This window comes from Pithys albifrons, chromosome 14 (genome assembly GCF_047495875.1).
Source record: "Pithys albifrons albifrons isolate INPA30051 chromosome 14, PitAlb_v1, whole genome shotgun sequence".
Lineage (NCBI taxonomy): Eukaryota > Metazoa > Chordata > Aves > Passeriformes > Thamnophilidae > Pithys > Pithys albifrons.
This window is the reverse complement of record NC_092471.1, coordinates 10,880,927-10,902,976: the sequence shown is the minus strand read 5'-3', so window position 1 is coordinate 10,902,976 and position 22,050 is coordinate 10,880,927. Positions and strand designations below refer to the sequence as shown.

Here is a 22,050-nt window from a genome sequence, read left to right as displayed (position 1 = left end):
CTATGATCCTGCTACAAACAGTTCTCACAAAGTAAAGACTTTGATTATTAAATCTTGGTTTTAAAGAATAAAAATAAATCTTCCTTAAGTAGTTGGTTTAGTACAGCTTAAGTTTTACAAGTCTCTGTGCATCCTAGTAATTTTTTATTACTTGTTTAAAAAAAAAACAAAAACTTGAAACCTCCAACAAAATAGATACAGCATCCTTTAGGAGGAACTTCTGTGTTTTGGTTTTGTGGATTTTTTGGTTTTGTTTTTGTTTTCCAGTAATGAGCTAAATGTGCATCCGGGGTTGCTTGCACTTGTTGCCTTAGTGGCAAAATTTATTTCTTCTCTACTGCATCTTCTTAATAGAGGCCCTTAATTTCTCCTTGTTTTCCTCTGGCTTCTGTAGCTTCATCTCCATTTATTCTGTCAGACAGAATATATTGGAAGGCCTTTTCCTGTCAGTTACCATTTCTAGAGAGTCGTCAGTTCATCTTTTAAGCCAATTCTGTGCTTGTAAGTCGCAGCACCTTTGTGTTCTTCTGTCACTAGTAAAGCAACTCCCCAAAATAAGTACTGAACTTAGGCAATAATAGGCAATGTTGAAAAATAACCGTAAATTATTTAAGAAAATAGCTTTGGAGAAGCAAATGTTGCTTAGTAGTACCTTGTCTGCAGAAGCATCTTAACACCAGCTTGATGCAGTGGGAACAATCCAGAACACAAACCTCTGTGTCCAGCACTGCAGCCCCAGGACACCTTTGTCAGCTGAGTGTGGTCTCTGGCAGGTCTTGGTTCATCTTTTTGGTTCTCTCTCTCTTGTAGAGTTTTTTTATTGACTTGTGTGCTTTCAAGCCCAGTTTGTTGAGTAGGAGATATGAACTGCTTTTTTCCTTTTTAATGTTATTGCTCTTTATCCAAGTGGTGTTTCAGAAAAGCTGTTCCATCTCAGGTTAAAGGGTTGGATATAACTCCGAGATTTAGGGTTTCAAGCAAATACATGCCTTTAACCTCTTTCTCCAGATAACCTCTGGAAACACAGGGAAAGCAAGGCATGCACTCTATGGTGTTCATTCTACTGTAGTGGTCTGTCTCCCTCCCTTCCTCCAAGGGCTCTGAGGGACTGGGCTTCATTTTTCCATTCTCTTCTCACCTCACTCCTGCTCAGGAAGGTGATGCTTTCAGAAGTATTGGGAGGATACACAAGCAGGAAATGTTTTGCTATTCTGGAACACAGTGGCAGCTGCCATCAGTTGTTTCTCAAACATTCTGTTTCAGTTTACTCCTCTCTATAGCCCTCCAAGAACAAGTGATTTCTCTGGGGTCTTTATCTTTTCACTTTTTCTGTGTTGCTTTTGGAGATTCTGTTGGTATGCTCACAGCTATCAGTGTGTGGGGTTAAAAGTCCTTGTTGCAGATGGGCAATGGGTTGATAGCAAACTGAGTATTAAACTTATTTCCCTCTGCTGCTGACCCTAAAATCATCAAGAAGCTGTGAGCAATTGTTTTTTAATTAAACAAAATGGCTTTGATTGTCTTTGTTTTTCTTGGACTTCTAGCAATAATGTTTACAGGCACCTTTTTTTTTCTTTTGCTACATTTGCTTTTCTAGGTTAATAATATCTGCTAATCTAAAAAGCAAACAGAACTCCCTGTTTGTGAACCACACTGCTGTAAAAAGTGTGCCCTGTTATGTCTTGCAAAGTTTGTCTTCAAATTAGTGATGGAAACATTGTAATGAAGGCAAAGATACAGGACAAGAGCACTGGTTGCATGTGCAGCTGCAATGCACTTGATTTTAATGATAAGGTATTTGAACATCTTTGTAGGAATACATGTGCAAAACTCAAGCTGCAATTTGGAAGGTCCCTTTGGTGATCTGAAAGCTCCATGTTGGTCGGAGTTGCAGTGGGAGGTGCAAAGGCAAAAAGGGATTGTACTGCAGGGTAAAAGCTTCTTCCTGATGAAATGTCCACACAATCTAAAAGAAAATGTTCATTTCTGAACCATTTTATGCCTTTGTAGACTAACAGTGTGGTATTTTTTTAACAGGTTTGATGATTTTCTAAAGTTCAAAGTCTCTTATTGGTTAAATGTGATTTGATTTACAGTAGAATATTTCAAAAGAGTGAACTTCCTGTTTTCCAGGCTTCCTATTTTAAAAGACATGAAATATTATTTTCGCTTAAGATGAGTATGCATCCCTTTAGAGAAATAGTAACTGTTCTATCTTAGTTTTAATACAAAATATAAATTGTTGTGGCATATCTTATGCATTTTAAGTACAGTTGTTACTTGGTCTAATAGGACAGTACTTAAGGTTTGGTTTTCATTTTGTCCTTCAAGTAACTTTTCCTTTCTGTCTTTAAAACAAACAAAAGAAATCCAGTAAAATCTGACATTTTCAGGGTTTTTTCCTGGATTATAGTGATATTAATGCAATTTAATTGGTTTATATAAACTGAACATAAAATTTGACCCTTGTTAGCTAAATTTCTACATCATGTCTGAAAAGGATTATTGTTCTTTTTGGTTTGTTTTTGCAGGACTGTTTCCTTAAGGCATTCCAGTTGCTTGTTTTCATGACTTTGAGCTTACTTAATCAGAGATGGAGCAGATGGACTGCAAACCCTACCAGCCACTGTCAAAAGTTAAACATGAAGTGGATCTAACTTACACAAGTTCTTCAGATGAAAGTGAAGATGGGGGAAAGCAAAGGCAATCTTATGACTCAAGAGAAACTCTGAATGAATATAGCCAAGAGCTAAGGCTTAATTACAACAGTCATAGCAGAAAGAGAAAAGCCATTGACCAGTCCACACAAGGTAAATCATTTATTTTATCTACCAGTTATGGTTATTACTTGGTGGTTATTCATATGAAACAATATCATGTTGTCAGCTGTCAGCAGATGACCAAACATTTTGTTCTCAAAGGCTTGTACTGTTCATCCACTTTTTACCTTTATTTATGCATACCATAATTTCAAAAAATTAGGGAAAAGTTTTTTGAAATAAAATTGAGGTTTTTGGGTGGATGGAATAACTGGTGTTCTGGAAATCATCACAAGCTGGCTATAGACAAATATTTCTTTAGTGGGAGCTACTCTTCTTACTAATGAACACTGATTATTTACTACCTTTGTATTTATTGGGGACGTTCTGGCATAAAAATCAAGGTTGAGGCTGCAGACTATCTCTGCATATGCATACAAAGCCTGTGACTTAATTCAAATGCAACAATTCTCTCACCATTTCTAATCATGTCAATAATTAAGTAATTTCAAACCTGAAGATAACTAGCATATTGTAAGAAAAACCCTCAAGTTAAGTTTCTATTTTAGCCTTTTGCGTGATGAGGACAAAGATTTGAGCACTTATAACGGCTGAACTAAGGTCAGAGATAAAAGCTAAAGACTAATACTAAAGAAATAGAAGGAACGAGCAGAATTTACTGCAGCATTTTCTGATAGACTCATGTAAACCCACATATTGCATTTGCCACACTATGGCAGACAAGTGGCTTATCTGCTGCTTTCAGCTCTGTCACAAATTCAGGCTGGACAGTGGGGCAGGGAGAATATTTTTTAGGAATCAGAGTGAAGGTCAGAAGCAAGGAGAGTCCTGACCCCTTAATGGGGGTTCCAGGGGCAATCCCTCCCTGCTCCCCACTGAAGGGGTTAAACTGCATTACAGTGTGGCCAGTGCTTCTCAGCTAAAAAATTTAGTACTGATTTAAAAAAAACACCTCCAACCAACCAAACAAACCAAACCAAAACCCCCAAAGAAGACACAGCAAAAAACCCCCCCACACAAAGCAGCCCAGTCCCCTCACCGCTTACTTGGAAAAGCCTTCTCCAATTTTCTGAATATGAAAATAATTTTCTTTTTTTACAAGAAAATTGAAGATGGGAAATATGTCTCCCCTGTAATGTGTAAATGAATGTAAAATTTAGAATGGCTGTGCTGCTATTGCTGCCTTTTTGGTTTTTACTGCATATATTCTGACTCAAGTCGCTCTCATAATGCTGATTTTGTCTGAGAGTAGCTATAATTCATGGCTGCCAGAGGTAACCTCAAGCCATGTGCATATATTCCCTCCGTAGAGCTGCAAAACCATAGCTTCTGGAAAGAAAAAGTCATGAACACAGATTTCAACAAAGTATTGTATAGAAAACTTGACTGAGATTTGTTTGTTGTTTGTGACTTTATCTTGAACATGCTATGAGAGTCTGGTTAACTGAGATATGGCTGTATTGTTGTACCTGGAGATGACATAAATGTACTTGTAGATCTTCTTACACCAACTCCCCCCTTGCTTGTCACTGTGGCTATGAAAGGGTAACCTCTGCATGGACCTGGTCCTTGAAGAACTCCTTGTTTGCAACACTTTACTGCTATTGATATTCATGTCAGTGATGACATCACTAGCTTGGGCGCATATAAAAGGGTTGCAATTACACCACTGTGGGCATAATGAACCAGCCTCTGTGTCATGTTGAATTTAGTCTTCCAGAACATTACCTCTGAAAGCAATTGCATTAATAATTTTGGCCAAATTAGTGTAAGTATCTGCAAGAAGTTGTCAGTCATGAACTTACCTCTCTTATTCAAGACTGACCTGCAAGGGATCAGGTACATGCTTGTGCAGACCAAGTATTCTACACTCACATTGTAAGATGATTTTATTGGAATTGTATGTCTTTTATGTGCCTATTATATGTTTTTTCCACTCGAAATAATTTTTACAAGATACTGTAGGAATCTTCAGATTTTCTAATTTACAAACAAGTGTCTTTGACTAGTGAAGAGTCAGTGCTAAATGGATAATGTGTCCATCTGAAGATGTATTCTCTTAGTCACTGGAGTGCTCAGAATCCTGCTTGTCTGAAGATAAGTAAATCTGCAATGTCTCATCCTGGCAAGAAGTTTTTATAAAGTAAATTCCTGGCAGACCCAATATCATGTAGTTTGGAGATATTGGCAAACATAGTAAATTAATTTTTGGAAGAATTTGTAAGCACATTGTTTGTACTTGTAAAAGATGGGGTAGAATTGGCAGAAGTCGTCAGAAATGCTGCTCTTGCTGGAAACTCATTGATGGACTTGGCTGTGTTGGGAAAAAGTTCTCGTAGTTTTACCATACATAGATTGCACCTCGAGGTTATTTGTGACATGTTTACATCATTAAAACTGTTTTCCTCCACAGTTTTCTCTGTTTCCAACCAAGTAAATGTGAAAGGACCTGTACTCAACAAATACTGGCAGTACAGAAAAGCTTTCTGGCTCTTAGGTTAATTACAGATTTGTAGAAAACACTAGTTTAGAGGAATGAATTCCTGATAGGACAAGCATCTGGGATCGAGTCAGTGGCATGATAAAGTTTATTGATCATTAACAATATGAGAATACGTCAGTGAATTTCTGGTCAGACAAATGTGTATTTCCTGGCAAGATAAATGTATTGAACTGCATTATGGGTATGGCAAAATGGAGTTATTCCTCACAGGAGGATCCAACAGAAATATTTGCTGGTAAATCTGTGTGAGAAAATCATCATTACTAGTATTCTAGGAAATGGCATCAGAGTGTTGCCAAAGAACTGACTTATTCTGCTTCTAGCTCAAGAAAGAAAAGCTTTTTGTGGACAAAAGCTCCAGATTGGTGATGTAATTAATGTTTTGTGAAGAAGTTATAGGACATCATCTTCAGGAGCAATAGGTAAAGAGACCCAGCTAAATGTTCACAATCTTCCTTGAATGAACTGCACTGGCTTCACAGAAATGCCAGGGTCACAGTGAGGGAAAGCTCTTCAGCCTAAGGCCACTCTGTCTCAGCCTCTCTTCTTTTGCTTATTGCTGTCACCATCCGTTCTCCTTTCTGCCCTCTGTTACATCCCAGCAATGGTGAGGAGACACAAAGGCAATAGAAATGTCTTAGTGCTGAATAGCACTTTCTTTCCCCAGAAAGGTGAAGTGCAGAAATAGGTGGTCTGTTTTGCTATGCATTAAAGTTCAGCAATTTTCAGCTTACCAGGAAGGAAGATTTAAACACATGTAACTCTTAACATCATATGTCCAGTCAAAACCAGTTTTACTTCTCATGCTAGACATAAATAAAAGGCGTGCTGACAAGCACTGGTAGGAAATTGTCCTGTCAGGAAAATGTCATGGTGGTGTTTTGTCATCTGTGAAGCAGCAAAAGCTTTTTACATAATAACCATGTTCTACTCTGATTCCAGAATTACGTAAATCCACTGAGGGCAGCAGGTCTGCTTTGTGTCTGTACCCAGGGCCATGGAGAGCTGAATTTAGGCTGTATGTAGCATGTACTTTTTGTTTCAATTACTTTATTTTTAAATGATGTATAAGGGGTAAAAAAGCCTCTATTAGCTTCTCCCCCAGTCTGTTATGTATAAGATGGGAATAATAATCTAACAAACCACAAGTCTGTGAACTTGAGCTGTCACAGAGGAATCTGATATCAGCAGAGTGACAGTGATATTTCATTGTTTTAATACAGACTTTGAGCCTTTATCTGTGTGCATTTAGGACTCTGTACTTATAAACTTCCACAAAAAGGAAAATTTTATTGGGGGCCACCCCCAAACTGCTGTTATTAAGAAGGTGGAGCTCGAGTACTATCAGTGGTAACTGTTCTACCCTGATGAAATAGGGTAGAACAGTTCACTGTAGTACCAGCTGCTAGTTACATATTTTGGAGCAGTTTAGCATTCATGGGGTGAAGACTATCAAAATAAAATATATTACTGCAGCTATTTATTGACATATAAACAGGGCATGGTAAAATGCATTTTTTATGTTTGCACCTAGAAAGGAGGTCATTAGTTTTGAGAAGGACAAGAAAGAGAATGTCAAAGGAGAAGAAAACAACTCTCTTAAGAGAGCTACTGCTATGCAGCCTTTTAGCTCTGTGGTAGTTTGGAACTGTTCAGCTCGATAGTTATTTATGTCTCTTGTTCCCTGTGTTTTTTATGATATTTGTTGGTTAATGAAGGAAGGGATTTTTTTTTAACCTTTAAGCTGTGTGATTTGTTTAGAGCTGTGCCTTGAGCTCTTGTGGAAGGTGATTGTAGCACAGTGGAACGAAGCATTCCTGAGTACTTTAAGAGGAAGGTAGGAACGGGCTGATTACAAATGAAAGAAATTATTTTTGCAAAGTGTTTTTCTTGAAATGCTATAATTCAAGGGAAAAAAAGAAAAAAAAAAGAGGAGCACTTCTGGAAACATACTATTACTCGATAGGTCTAATACAAAAACTGTTAAGGTATTTTGTATTTTTACAATTTTTTTCTCTTTTTTTTTTGCTAATGCTGGACACTTACATTTTAGAGTTTTAATGTTTCCAGCATTATTTTGCTAATTTTAGAAAATCTTCTGAGCATTTAATTTAAGCACATTCTCTACCTGCAGTGCTGTCTGTGTGAGGACACACAGTTTATGGCTCGTACTGTCTCCTGAAGGGGACTCAGCTCTCAGGAGAGGGTGGTATAAAGGTCCTTCAGCTTTCTGGGCTGTAGAGGAGCGGAAGGAAGCGAGAGCTAATAAGCTCCATCTCCCGCTGCTGTGTGTTACACCATCTGCTCCGAGTGTTTATGAGCTTCATGTTGGCCAAAAAAATACATACGAGGCAAAGGAAAAGACTCCACACTCCTAAAGCTTTAGTGCGTTGTGCCCTCCTATATTCCCTTACACAAATAGGGGGTCCTGGTGTGCTGTGCTTTGTTTGTCTGCCTGTGTTCTAATCACATTGATGTTACTGTGGCCCAGAGAAAAAGAGTGCCATGAGCAGTTCCCTGTGGCTTCCTGGACTGAAGCCTTCTGCTCTGTGGGGAGTATCTGCAAACTCTAAGGAAAGGAAAAACAGCACTTAGCTTCAGACCCCCTCTGGATATTCTTTCTTGATTTGCCAAGTAATTGGAAATTTCTCTTCCTGGAATAACTGGGGTGAGGAAACTGTATGTTTGTGCCTTCATTTAAAAATCTCATGGGGGCAATACTTTTCCTTCCCTTCATCAAATCAAAACACATGAGCAAACTGAATGTGCAAAGACACTTTTTTTCTCATGAGGCTGCAGTGGGTGCTCCCTTTCTAGATTACAAATGTGTTACAAAAGCTTGTAACCTGCTGTCACCATTCCTGTAATGCTGCTTCCAATCCTATCTTACCATCTCAGTGAAAAAAACACCTCATATGATCAAAAATAATTTTATTTTCCTAAGTAATTCTTCTGATTTAAGAAGTGAATATCCAAGAGAGGGGGGGAAGTGAGAAAAAGAGAAGGGTTATGGTGCATGTCAAATACCCTGCTAACAAATTTCATCTAAAGAATAATAAAACCCCATTCTCCAAATGTTTACACAAGCTGAACAATCCCTTTGTCAGTGCACAGATAAAAACTATCCTAATTTCCATTCTCTTCTCTGAACTACCAGTTTTTCAGTGTCAAAAGCCAGAAATCACAGAAATTAAAATTAGAAGGGCAGAGTAATCCAGCCAGTGTAACCAAACCCAAGGTATGTGTGGATGCCCAATCTCTGGAATTGTTCAAGGCCAGGTTGGATGGAGCCCTAAGCAACCTGATCTAGTGGATGACATCCCTTCCCTCAGCAGGGGGATTGGAACTGGAACTTTAGGGTGTCTTCCAACCCAAACCATCTGATGATTCTGCGAGATATGGCAACCTTTACAGTAACCTGTGCTTACAGGAGAGGCTTAAACTCTGAGTTAATGGTTTGGAATTCTATTTGTCAAAACCTGGAATTATATCTGTTAAATGTTCTTGCTGTATAAATAGAGCTCTTCCTATAACTCTTAAAAGAGTCCAAGAAGATGTCAGAAGTTAAAACCAAGCTATGAATGAGCATGAAAGCAGAGTGAGGACGTGGGTGTCACAGAGCTTGGGAACCAGAGCCTGGCTCTGCCCTGCCCTACAAGCTGTTTCAATGTACATACTCTCGCTGTGTCTTTCATGTCACTCTTTTTTGAAACAAAGAAGAGCTGTCATTTTCTGGAAATAGAAATCTGGTTTGCTTGTCTTCATTTGTAGAGCAGATGCTGAAACAAAACAACATTTCTTCCCAGGGTTTCTCATTTATGTATCTGTCAGAAGGTTTTGTACTTCTCAAAATAAGGAACTGTCAAGAAGTAGCTCAGTGAGTGGATGACATTGCAAGAAAACCAGCAGGGTGGGTGTATCCTTACCCATATAGAGTTTGAATTAGTTTTCTCTGTTGAGAATGAGACTCAAATACTTCTGACCTGGTATAAGTCTTTATGTGAAATAAATTGTGAATGTCATTTAAAATCTCAAGTTCTCTTTTCAAAGTTTCAGTTTTATTGGAAGCTGTTCAAAATCAGTTTCCCACTGACTCTCTCTCATTAGGAATGCTTTACAACTGGATGAAGTATCTTTAGCTCAGATGGGAAAAACAGCATGGAAGGAATAAGGTAATTTTTAACACTAGCAGACTGATTCTTTCCCTACCTCCACCCCCTAAGCACCAGTTATATAAGAAAACAATACTCAGTAAGGTTCCAGCTGTAACCTAAGGAAAAATAGCCTAAGGATCTAAAAAAGTCACATGCCAAAATATAAACAGGTGCTGTGAAAGTCACTAAGGGATTGTTAAACCAGCAAATTAACATTACAATGTTAGTACTGTGACTAATGGGATATAAATGCTAAGTTTTGTTAAAAACCTATGCTTTATTCAGTATTAATGTCCTGGAATTCATAACCATTGCAGAAGTTGCATCTGTAAGAAAGAACATTAGCAACTGGATGTCAAAATATTGTACTCAGAACTAGGCTATTACCAAAATCCTAGTCTTTTTCTCTCGTAACTGAACACTGTAGTATCTGGAAAGTTTGGTTCAGTGTTGCCACTGACTTAATCAATGTAAGGTGCTTAGCTCCCCTCTCAATTCTTGAACTGCCAGAAAAAATCCAATCAGGTGAGCCAGGACTTTTACCTTGCTTTACAGATGATGGAGAGCTGTGGGGGAAGAGGTTACTGCCCACAGAGAAGCAGCATCAGATTATGGTGCCCATGGCCCTTGAAAAAAAAAGTGTCTTTTTTTAATACTAATTCTGTGTGCAATTGATCTTTTGCCTTCACTCATCATACTACTGTAAATCGCAAAATAATATTTCTGTCTTTAACAGCAAAGGAGTACATTACAAATTATGTGTTGTAGTGTGTGCTAATACATAACCTTGAGTAGTTTTTTGTCAGAAGTGTGTAATTAGTGGTTTTGGAAAGGAAATATTTGTCGGATTTATTTGGTTTGTTTGGTTTGCATGCAGATTCTCAAAGGATTAATTGAGCTGTTGATTCTAGGGATATGATTCTTCCTGGTATCAGTGAGAATTATGCCTATAGGTGTGAGTTTAAGCTGACACAGTAGTAGCAATTACTTAAATGTCTGCAGTTAATTGTTGAATTGTTGACTATTTATCTGTAGAGTTTCAGTGTTTAGGGATGGATTCTAAAACTTCAGTCCCTCTGTGGTGGCTGTTGTGCTTTTGGGGCAGTTGCCAGATATTCAGCTGGCTGGAGGCTTGTGCCACTTGTAAAGAATTTGGCAGAGACAGACTGCACCTTTGGAAATGGCTGCCTGTGAAAAATTTTATTACTCTAAAGAAGGAAAATGTTCTCTGACAGGGAAAGATTTTGGAGTTGTGGAGAAAAGGAAGGGGTACTGTTGGATACCTCAATGCTTTTTACTGCTTGCAGAAATAATAGCAGTAATGTATTTTTTGGAGTAGGGGTGGGCATACACTCTGTAATAGAAAAGGTGTTTAGCTAATTTTCAGCTTTGTGTTTAGCAACTAACACAGGGAATAGGTCTGTCTGCTGCAGGCTGTTTCTGCAGTTCATGAATTCCTGGCACCTGTGTCATACAGCTGCACTAGACCTCAGTACAAAGTGAGCTGAGTCTGCTTTGGCCAACTTCTCCCTCACATTATTCCCACTCTCTGGTGAAGTATTAGTCAGCCTTGAGTTCACCCATGTGATGAATATTCATTTCACAGGTAATTACCATCATCCCTGAACAGCTCCACGCAAACAAACCAAACTTCTCACGCAACCAATCGTTGCTGTCACTGTTTTGGCAGCAGGAAGCTTATGATTCCTCATGCTTTAATAATGCTCCATCATGTGTGCTATCAGATTTGGGTCAGATGGCCATGCCGAGGGTGAGAAAACTCTTCCTTTATAAAATGCTTGATGCACTGGGGAGAGAAAAAAGAGGCACCTGTCAATCATTTTTCCATGTGCTGCCTTAAATCCCTCACCTGAGTTAACAGCACAGTGGACACAAATGAGGTGGTTCTTTGCTGTAAATCAGTGTCCAAATTTAGATATCTAATATGACCAACTGAGTGTTCAGACATGATATTGCAGTATTTTCAGCTTTTCTATAAGATTGCAGTTACTAAAAGAAATCTCAGTTGTTAAATTGGATGCAATTCTGGCTTTATCTCAACTATCAGTTGTGTGGAATAATGTTGCTAGTGAGTATCTATATTTCAGTTCAATTTGATGATCTTTTTACAAGAATTATATGTGCAAAATAGATTTTAATGACTAATAAAACCTACCAAACAAGAAAAAATAAACATAAATGTAGTTTTCTATCTGTTCTGTAATAATAATTATTATTAATATTAATAAAACTGCTAAATAGCTACAGTAACAGTGCTAAGAGATCAGTCTGTGTCTGAATTGCTTAGAGTTCAGCAGCAGATTCTTTGCAAATGAGGCATTTACTGACTTGATGTCTTTGACAACATTCAACATAATTTTAGTATTTATATCATTATTTTCTAAAAATTAGCCTCAAACTTGCTCAATAAATCTGCCTGTTATGATTTCAGAGTCTAAGCAAGAAGACAACTATATTAAAAGGAAAATACCAACTTGTGCCATTTTCTGTCCAATATCTCTTTAGTTTTCCAGTAGCAGAGCATTCTGTCTCTTCCATAGCCCTGCCCCTGCTCTTTATCCTTTCTTCATTTTTCAGTAAAGCAGGGAGATGTGGCGAGGGGACAGCAAAGAGGGATGTACATACTCTTCTGAATGTGTATGTTGTTGAGAAGATAGTTCAAATCAGTACTTTTTATTAGCCTGGTGAAAATAGTTCTTTGTCCTATGTTCACTTTCTCCATTGTTATGCAACATCACAGTTTGTTCATCCTTCTTGGCTTTGAGTTATCCTCATGTTCAGACCTCCTGAGTCCCAACCCATCCTTCCCTCCTTTCGCCTCCACTGGGAGCTCCAGCACTGAGAAATGTTTGCTCCTCATTCACTGCTCAGCTCTGTGTTCTCTGGAATAAGACTTGGTTTATCAGAGCTCTGTCTGATTAGAGTCAAGCCACAGAGGATGTTGCTATGCTTTTAAAGTGGTTTAAGCTCCTACAACCAAGTGTTATGGGTTTTTTCACTCCTAACCACTTCTGGATGTGTTGTTTGCATCCTTTGCCAGTTGTCCTGATCAGCTGTGCCGTTTATTTCCCATTTGCTGTGTCACTGCTGTGTCTAATATTGGGCACAGTACGAGATGGTGCAGCTCAGGAAATGGTGAAGCAGCTGGTAGGGAAATGAGACAATGCCAAATGGAGAATAATGTGAAAAAAGGCAAAATCCACATGTGACTTGTGCACTCTGTGGGGAATTATGAGACAATGCCAAATGGAGAATAATGTGAAAAAAGGCAAAATCCACATGTGACTTGTGCACTCTGTGGGGAATTGAAGACTCTGCACTCAGCAGGTTTGCATGAAACAAATTTAATAGCAAAAAACAATGGAAAAGGGGTTTAAGGTCTGTTTAACACATAGAGATGACTGCAAGATGAAACCTTTTTACAAAAGGATACTTAAGCATTTCCTTTTCTTTGATCTGAAAAAAAAATTCGTACATAACATAACTGGATATTAGCTTGTTTATTTTTCTGATTTTTGTTTTGTCTGTAAAATAGTTAACACCGGGGAAAAAGTAGGCACTTCATTCTGTAGACTATCACTAAGTCTCTCTGGACTGCAGTGTTTGCTACAATGGGAATTTGCTGTATGTGTTAAGATTGTGAAATTTATAGTTACATGTTTTAAGTCTTTTAAGTTTGGGAGTTTTTTTCTCCTCCTTAATATAGTGAGTGCACGTGTGAGTTGTGCCTTTCAGTAAATTAAATACTTGCTGCTATAGTCCTTTGAGAACAGCCAACACTAGAGCTAAAGTGTTTTTTTATAGAATAAAGCCAAAAGAATTGAGACACTGAATGCTTCTGTAGCCTTCCTGTTGTTAGATCCCCAGCATGATTCCGAATGGCTCAGGTGCAAGATAAGGCCACCTTCTTCCTCTCAAAACACCTGTCCTCATGGCATGCATTAAAGCACAGGAAGGTTGTCTAAGACAAAGGTATATATTTTGTTTTTTCCTGGTTAGCTGTGGCCTTAGTGTTTGAATTCTGCACAGATTCTTTTAGCGGTACCTATAAATGTCGTTGAACATGATTTAATACACAATTGCTCTCATTTTTGCTTGAATCTGGTATTTCCCTGGAGTCTGTGTTTTCAGTGCTTTCTCCCTTATGTGTGCCTTTTCTGATCATGGCTTAATTACATTTTAAGTGCCTTCTGTGTTACTGTCTCCACCGCCTCAATTAGTTCACCTCCAACTGTGTGAATTCTTTAATAAGGAGGCACAAAGTATTTCTGGCAGTGCAGTATATGAGCTCTGCTTATCTGCCTATGGCAAGCTTTCCTTCAGAGCATGGCAGAGTGTTCAGAGCCTCTGTGAGCTGATCTGTTAGTGCTGTTTGGGGGTGATTTATTTTCCTTGGGTTGGAGTGCTCTCAGCTGCTGTGGAGGTTCCCAGCTTTGACTCCTCGCAAGCTCATTGATGGAGCACCTTTGCAGCACCAGAATTCCTGAGAGCTCCCAGGCCCTCAGTTGCCCATGGCTGTGGATATAGGGTGTGTCAGCTATGGAGAAGGTTACTGCTCTGCATCTTCCACAAACAAAATGTCTCCAAGGTTTATGCTGGAAAGCTTGAGAAGCAGTTTTTATGGGGAATGCTAATACTGTGGGCAATTCCTCCTGTGGCTTTCAGTCTGTTAAGATCCAAATGGTTTCATTTTGTGATTTGCTTTTTCAGGATTTGTCTAAGTAAGTTGGTAACAACTTTAGCTCTCTCTTCTTGGGTACTCAGCCTCCCAACCACCTTTATCCACATTAGCAATACCTCTCTATCCATTTATTTGATGATGAAGGGAATTTGGTTTTAGTTGTGGATAGTCAACATTACCTGTGATTTGCATTAGAAAGAGCAGGTGCCTGCCTACTAATTTTCAACAGCGAGCAATCACATTTTAATACCAGTCAGTGACTGATTATTTCCCAGGTATCAATTACATGGCTGTGTCTGTGTGAAAGATAAAAAGACTATGTGGTTAAATCACAGGCTGGAGGTTTCAAAGTCAGAGACTAGAATAGCTGCTGAAATGAGTATCACATATCTAAATGAGCAGCTTAGTATTTCAAAACAATTAGACCTCTCATTAAGAAAGGGCAAGTAAATTAAAGAGGTTAAGCTGAAAAAATTGTAGCCAAGTGCTCCTATAAATACTGGAGTTATTTCATTGTGTAGTGGCTGTGTTCCCAAAGTTTGGATACATTTCGATGACAGATCATGGGATGTCACAGTACTTGTTTAAACAATGAAAATGCTCAGAGGAATTTGGAATTTTCATACTTAGTTCTTTTAGGTTCAGCACAGGAATGATGGTTGTGCTTCCCTCTTTGGGAGCTCTATGTCAAATCTTGAGATGGAAAATTTTGTAGATACCATACTGTATGCTTAGCAACTTTATTATCTGACACAATTGTCTCAGATTTTCATCTTTCCTCAGTAACCATGATGTGCATTTTAGGTTAAAATATGTTTTACAAGTGTTTATTTAACTTAAATAACAATGACGCGGTGTGATAGTACTTTAAGAGTAGCACAGTGTATTTTCTGGGGATGCACACTTGGGATGTTGCCACCACTTTCAGCTGAGTTTCTTTGATATTTTGATGGTATAAAAAAATTTATTGTTTCATAATTGCTGCTAGAGAATGTAATAGTCTTCATAATTTATATAGTTACTTCTAGAAATACAATGTAGAAATACTACTATCTGGAAATATTAGAAAATCTAATGCTGGACTTGCAAGGAGGTTAGTTAAACTGTTAAAAAAGAAGTTACTGTGATCATATGTGCAACAACATTATATGCAAACCCAATTATTTTCATTGAATTGTTTTAATATTATTCAGCTGCAGCAGAGCTGACCTTTAAGTTTGAGCTCCTGTTATTGAAATTTCTTTGGTAAACTGGACACTTGAGGAAAGAAAGGAGCAGAAGTGCTCAGAATTATTTGAAGGCAGGTAAATCACCCATTTCTTCATCAGATGGAACATTTGATGACAAAGCCCTAAAGAGTTTTTTTGGGGAAGAGGGATTTGTGACTGACAGGTTGTATCCCCAGTTGGCTAATCAAAGGGAATGGACGTGCCAAGTTGTCTTTCATGTTCTCATTGGTGTGATTGGCAGTGGGATGCAATTGGATGTGAATGGAAGGACTGAAGAGCTGGTGCACATACTCCTGCTTTCTCTTCCTTCTTCCAAGATTAATCTGAAGGGTGTGTTTGTTGACTAAATTTAACAGTTCAGTCTAAATTAAAGAATACACTGCTCTCATAGTGGATGTTAATTTATTGAGATCGTGACCCTCATGTAAATTTTTGCATGATCTGGAAAAAAAAGAGGGGAAAAAAGTGCAAATAGTTGCATTCCTATTCGGAAGTAAATCAAAGTCAAACTCTTTTGCTGTCCTAAGCTCTAATAGGGGACATCTTACAGTCTGAGTTGATTTGAAGGAGTTTTTTCAGTGGGAAAGGTGATTACACACTAAAAAGTCGCGAGTAAATTTATGGGGAACATGAAATAGTCTAACAGTGAAAAATCGATTCGTGGATTGAATTTTCAAAATCATGGAATTCCAGCTTTATTATTGGGGCCTAACCCAGTGTCTCTTGAAAACCTCACTTAAGAGATGGTTTTAACATGCTTCGTAGCACTCTGTGTTCCATGTTTGTGGTCTGGCCAGCAGTCATTGCTCTGTAGAAGGACTCTGATACTCTTCATTAAGAACCCTGAGCACCCTGATCTAACTTGGCCCTCCTTTGAGCAGGGGATGTGCTACTGATGTTCAAAACTGTTTCCAATTTCAGTTATTTAAAGAGAAAAATGATAAAATTAGAAATAGTATTCTGCAGATCTCAGACATCTCACCAAGAAAACGATGGACAAAAATTCCAAATTTTGGCCCTGTTGGACAGTCTTTTTAGCTGTGAATGCTTGGGCGAGGTGTCAGACGTAGTTTCAGGATTGGCAGCATTTGTGGGGTTGATCCCCAAGACCTGAAGAGATTGACTGGCAGAGTGTGTGTGTGTGTTTGCTGTTGACCAGCAGACCTGGCACTGCTGGAGGCTGGCAGAGTGGGATTTGCACCACTGGAAGCTGGCAGAGTGGGATTTGTCAAGCTTTTCCATGGAGGACTGAAGCCTCCTGCTGAGCACAGCTCCCGGGACATCACGCCCCAGGACAGGCTGTTGCTGCTGTTTGCCTTGTCTGTGAGCTGGCAGCAGTGACAGCACCTACTGGGCCTTGTGCTCTTGAGCACAAATACTGTTCTGCTTTGTACTGTTTTCATTCTGTACACACACAAGGTGTTCCTGGTGACTGCCTGTGCATCACCCCTTCCTTTAAGGGATTTTTCTTCTTGGTGGTTAGACTTCTCTGTGGCACATGTTCCTTTGCAAATACTTTTTCCTAATTTTCAGCATTTTTATCAGTCAGTTGGAATGTGAAGAAGTGCAGCTTGGGCGGTGCAGTTCTGCTGAAACCTTCCTCTTGCTCATGCTGTTTCCTGCCTGAAATAACTCATTCACTGAGTATTCCCTGAAAGTGGCACAGGGGATCAAACCTGCCTTCCTCTGCTCCAGCCTGCCCCCGTTCGCTGCCTGCTTTCCATTCATGTCACTTCAAAGGAGCATGGCTGGTAATACCCTTGATACTCTCTTAAGCTACTTTAAAGTTATATTAGAGCTTCGTAGTTCCTGGTGAAAGTTAAGGTGAGGAGCTGAGTTACTCTGATCATTCTCTTTGAGCAGCATCTGTGATCTGACTGCCTTAGGTCTGTTGAATATCCCATAAGTAAAGGAGAACATTTCTGGTAAATCCCTGTTGATAGCAGCTTTCTAAAAATCTTTCCATCATCACAAAGTTACACACTTGCCAAATGCTTACTCTGAGACAGTCACACTGTCCTAAAGCCCAAGTGCTGCCTTCTCTACCTGACCCACTGGCTGCATAGAATTAAATCAGATTTTAGACCTCTGGATTTCCACATGCGTTGCCTTCTACAATAAATTCAGTGACATTTATAAAGATACCTGCTTTGCACATCTTTTATTTTAAAGAGACCTTGATGCTCATGTATCCAAAGTCAATGGTTCTACTGGAATTTTAAAAGAGAAACAGTTTCAATATTTTGAGAAACAAAAGGCACATTTTAGAAATATTTTATAGACCAGAATCAAAACTGTTGGTAGAAATTAATTTCGTATTTCCATCTGAAGTTCTAATAGAAAGTGATAGCTGTCGGGCAACCTCTAAGACTGATCTCTGAATGAAAGGGATTTTGTTTTAAATCCAACTATATTGAGAAATTACTGCCAGAAAACCATCTCTGAATTGAATTCAAGTTTTTAGGGATAGAGCAACAATCTGGAGGTAATTTCAGATTGAAGAATTTTACATACAGTTTGCACTCTGTTTAATAATTCTGTCAGTCTTTCTTCTCTGAAGTGCCTTACAGGCTTGGAAACAACTTAGAACCACAACACTGACTTTGCCTGATGAGAACTGAAAATGCCCTGGACTAAAGTGAGCGCTATTCTGTTGTTTCACACCCCCTGAATAATCTTGAGAAAGAATATTTGTTCATATGAAAGTCTTTCAAAGAGAAAAGTTAGTTAATCTGCTTTAGATAATTTGACTCAGTTCTGCTGTCCCTGGTGAAAGTCTTAGCCTTTTTTTTTTTTAAATAAAAGCTACAAACCATGGCTGTGGCTGGCTTTAATTTTGAAAATTTAATCTTAAGAAGAATCTATTGCTTCACTTAAACACATTCACAAATGCCAAAAGCTCTAATAGAAAAATTATTTTAGAGCCAAGGAACCTTTACAATTCTTGAAAGAATATTGGAATGCTTTTCTCTTAGAATAGATTTTTTGGAAACAGAAAACCTTTTCTCTTGAAAATTCTTTATTTCTTAATAGATTTTTGCATATGGAGAACGCAATTGTAAGTGAATGTATTGTAAGACAAGCTTTTCCAAACTCAATTTCAGCTGTAGCATTAGAAGAATTTAATTTCTCCTCACAAATGATATTGAGGTTCTTTCTCATCCTTGATAATTAGATTTTTTCCCTCTTGTCTTTAATAGGGTAGAGTTAGTGTGGTCATTATTTGAGATTAAGTTGGTTTCCTTTATCAGAAATTTAGGTTAAATGCTAATGTCTGGCATTTGCTATGGTTTTATAATTCTAAAATTCATTAAAGGAGAGATATTTATGAGTACCTGCAATAGAAATTTCTCTTTAACAGAATCCTGTGAATGAAAGTGCTTTACCACATAAAGCCAGACTTTGGGAAGAGGAAAGGCAATAGTCAGCAATATTGAAGATGCATTTGAACTTCAAGGATTAAATTCTTAGTCAATCTCATACTGAGAGTTTTTCTTGACACTGCATCCACATTGTAGCTCCAAAAGCCTCCCATGGCATCTTTTTCGTTGAAAAACTATTTAAAAATAAAATCTTTAACGTTAAAAATTTGGTCTCCATAAAAAATATTCTGCTTCTGAGGAGAAAGTTTGTCTACTGTCTAATGATCAGGATCATTTCTGTGCAGAATTTAAGAAGTACATTCCTTATTCAGGTTGATTTTAATAGTAATAAAATTAATAATTAGTGTCTGAGGACTCCAGGAACATATTTAAAAATACATTCAGTCTACTCCTGTCCTCTTTCTTGAAGCTTGAAGAATTAGTCTGGAGAAAAGACTGGAAAGATATTTGCCATGAGGCATGGGTTGGAACCTCATCCTCTGGTTCCTCTGGGGCAGAACCTGAAGAATAAAGATTTCTTTCTTCCGCATAAATTTCACAAGCCGCAGAGTTCCCTGAAAGTGCAGCCTCCTTTGCTAATCCCTTCGCTGCCTAATCTGCAAATTTCCTGAGACTCCTTTGTGTTGTCGCACTCCGATTCCTCTTTTCTTCCTTCTTTATTTGTTATTAGTGTTATTTTTAACTTTCTATCATCCCTGGTGGTAACTGGAGATTAATGTAAGAAAGTAAGCTACGTAAATAAGGGAATGCAAGGAAAAGGTGAAATACGGCAAAAGAAAATGTGCAATATGATGCATTTGCTATATAAGTATAAAAATTCCAATTATGTCTTTTGTGTGCTTGTTATTTATGTGTGATATGTATATCTTTTTAAATTAAAATAATTGCAAATAAGATTCAGTTTTGGGTTGCGGTAAAAATATACTTGGTAACACGTATGAGGTTTCTAAAGGAAATTAATAAGGTAATTCACTTTTTTCGGTTTCTTCCTCAATATATTTCATGCAAATGGTTACTGGAGCTTTATGTCTTTGAATTATATTGTCCTAGGAAAGATGTGGCATGTTCTCAACATGGAAACAAGTAAGATCTTTGACTACATTAAATGTGAATACACAAAAGCATTCAAAATTTATCTAGCAGGTTGTGTTACACAAATGCCATTATGGAGTAGCTTAAGATCCCTTTCCATGTAATTCCCAAGTCCGGTGTGCAGCTGCCAAAGCACGGCCCTCAGGTGAGAAATGAGAAATTTTAAGGGCCGTTGAACACACTGAATTTAGCAGAGTGCTCAATAGCCCTCAAAATTTCTTATTTAGGAGGATGCATATGTGTTGCTTCCAAAAAGGAATGCAAACTTCACTTTCCCCATTTGATTTACATTTCTCCCTCATTCCTTCCCTCCCTCCCTGAGTCTCTCACACCATGAGGAGCTGCTCTGCCTTTCTTCTCATTTTGAGCCACATGCAGAACACTTGCTGATTAAACCACTGCAGTAAGTTCAGTGGGAAAAATACACAAAGTTGCAGTGTAACCCTAGAAAATCCCAAACTCTACAACAATCTCAGAGGTGCACATTTGGGATTTTTTTCCCCCCCACTGCATTCCCATTATTGCTCGTGAGACACAAGCAGAAACACAACACTATTCAGGTTAATGTATTTTATTCGCCTTTCTGGAGTCCCTTCCATGATTGTTCTGCTCCCCTGACTCTGATATTCCCAGTGTTCTCAAACAATCTCCAGGCTGAAAGAGGACTCTGATCCAAAATAAATACCAAGATACTGATATTTTCTCATAGCCTTTGAACTACTTATACTCTTTTAAAATTTTAGACTTGTAGACAGAGCAATTTGTATTTTTTCATACAGAGAATTTATTTTGTGTATGTTTGGGCGGTGAGCATCCTCAGAGTGAAAACCACCTCACACCAAGAATCAAGAATAACATACAGTTGTGAATCAATGGTATTTAAAGAGACTTTTAAAATCGATAAGGTACAATTGCTTAATTATATGATAGGGTTTATAAAAGGCACATAATAGCAACATGTCAAACAATTTCAGTTTATAAGAAATTACATTTTTCTGTAAGCTATTTCTCTAGTTGAACACAGAGGTAGATTAAGTCATTTAAATAAGTATTATTTGTGATTCTGTTCTTAATGCAAAAGAACATTACTCCATAGGGGAATAAGAACATTTGAAAGGAAGGTTCTTTATGCTCATCTCTGTTTATACATTAGTTTTATGTTTCTTTTATCTACTTTTTTGAATAGTCTTATCCTTATTTTAAATATTTATTTATTGAAATAAATATTTATTTTCTCTTCTAGTTACCTGGTTGAAATTAGCAAAATTCTTGGCAAATGGCAGCAGTGAGAAAATTCAAGTCCTGCAAGTTCACTAAGTTTGCAGAAACATTAGGTTAGAGAGAAGGAACTCCATGGTCTTTCACTTGGGTAATTTTTTGTTTGCTGGTGCCGGAAAAAACTAAAAGAGTTGCAGAAAGAGTAGCTGACACAGTTATTCCTGGCCATGCAAAGGACAAGGAAATAATTCTGAAGATGCACCAGGATAAATGCTTTGTATATACATGATAGTTGTAACTGTGGGTTTTTACCTACCCTGCTGGCTAAAGTGATGCTGGGATAGATAAATTCTTGGTGAGTGTATCTGGAGGGTTCAGCAGCTCTTTGTCAGTGAACAGAGGGGGAGCTGTGTGGAGACCTGTCTGCCTGGTCAGCTGCTGAACTCTCCTTTCAACATGAGCACCTTAAAAAACAGAGGCACCATTGCCCAGGGAGGCCAAATTTCTCTGTAACTGCTTATCTCTGAAGATTTTTATTCTTTAGGGAAATTAAGTTTAGAGGTAGAAAGAAAGGGATGTCTTGATTGAAATGCTGATTTTTTTTTAACATGCTCAGCCTTCTTTCCTTTTTTGATCATTAGATATTTTAGATTACTTTTGGAAAAAGAAAGAAATCCGTGTGGGATGAAGTACTTGCATTTTGAACCATTGTGTTACAACAGGCTCCATAAGGGTCCAGAGGTGAAAATCCTTTCGTCATCTTATATCTGCAACCTTTTTTTTCTCTGTCCACAGTTCATGCGGAAGCTTGAATTTCATATTAATATTCTCTCATTTCTCTTGTGACTGTGTCTTTGTGATAATACTAAATCTACCATAAATCTACTTGAACTTTATCTCCTTGTGGAAATATGTAGTATTTTAGGTAACAAGGTTAGATATGCAGACTAAAAGCAGCCACTTTTGGCATTCTAAGTGCTTTTCAGAAA

The 22,050-nt window shown here is 38.0% G+C and overlaps 1 protein-coding gene across 2 annotated transcripts in view; it reads left to right on the top strand.

Annotated features, from left to right (window-relative positions):
* Positions 1-2,593: 2,593 nt before the first annotated feature.
* The window catches only part of TENM1 (teneurin transmembrane protein 1), a 238,049-nt gene continuing 218,592 nt past the window's right edge, over positions 2,594-22,050 (top strand). The window contains exon 1 of one of the 2 annotated variants that reach the window (XM_071569594.1): positions 2,594-2,810. In XM_071569594.1, coding sequence (XP_071425695.1) covers positions 2,594-2,810 — 217 coding nt within the window. The remainder of the gene's footprint in view (positions 2,811-22,050) is intronic. The other variant, XM_071569595.1, reaches the window with a different exon arrangement.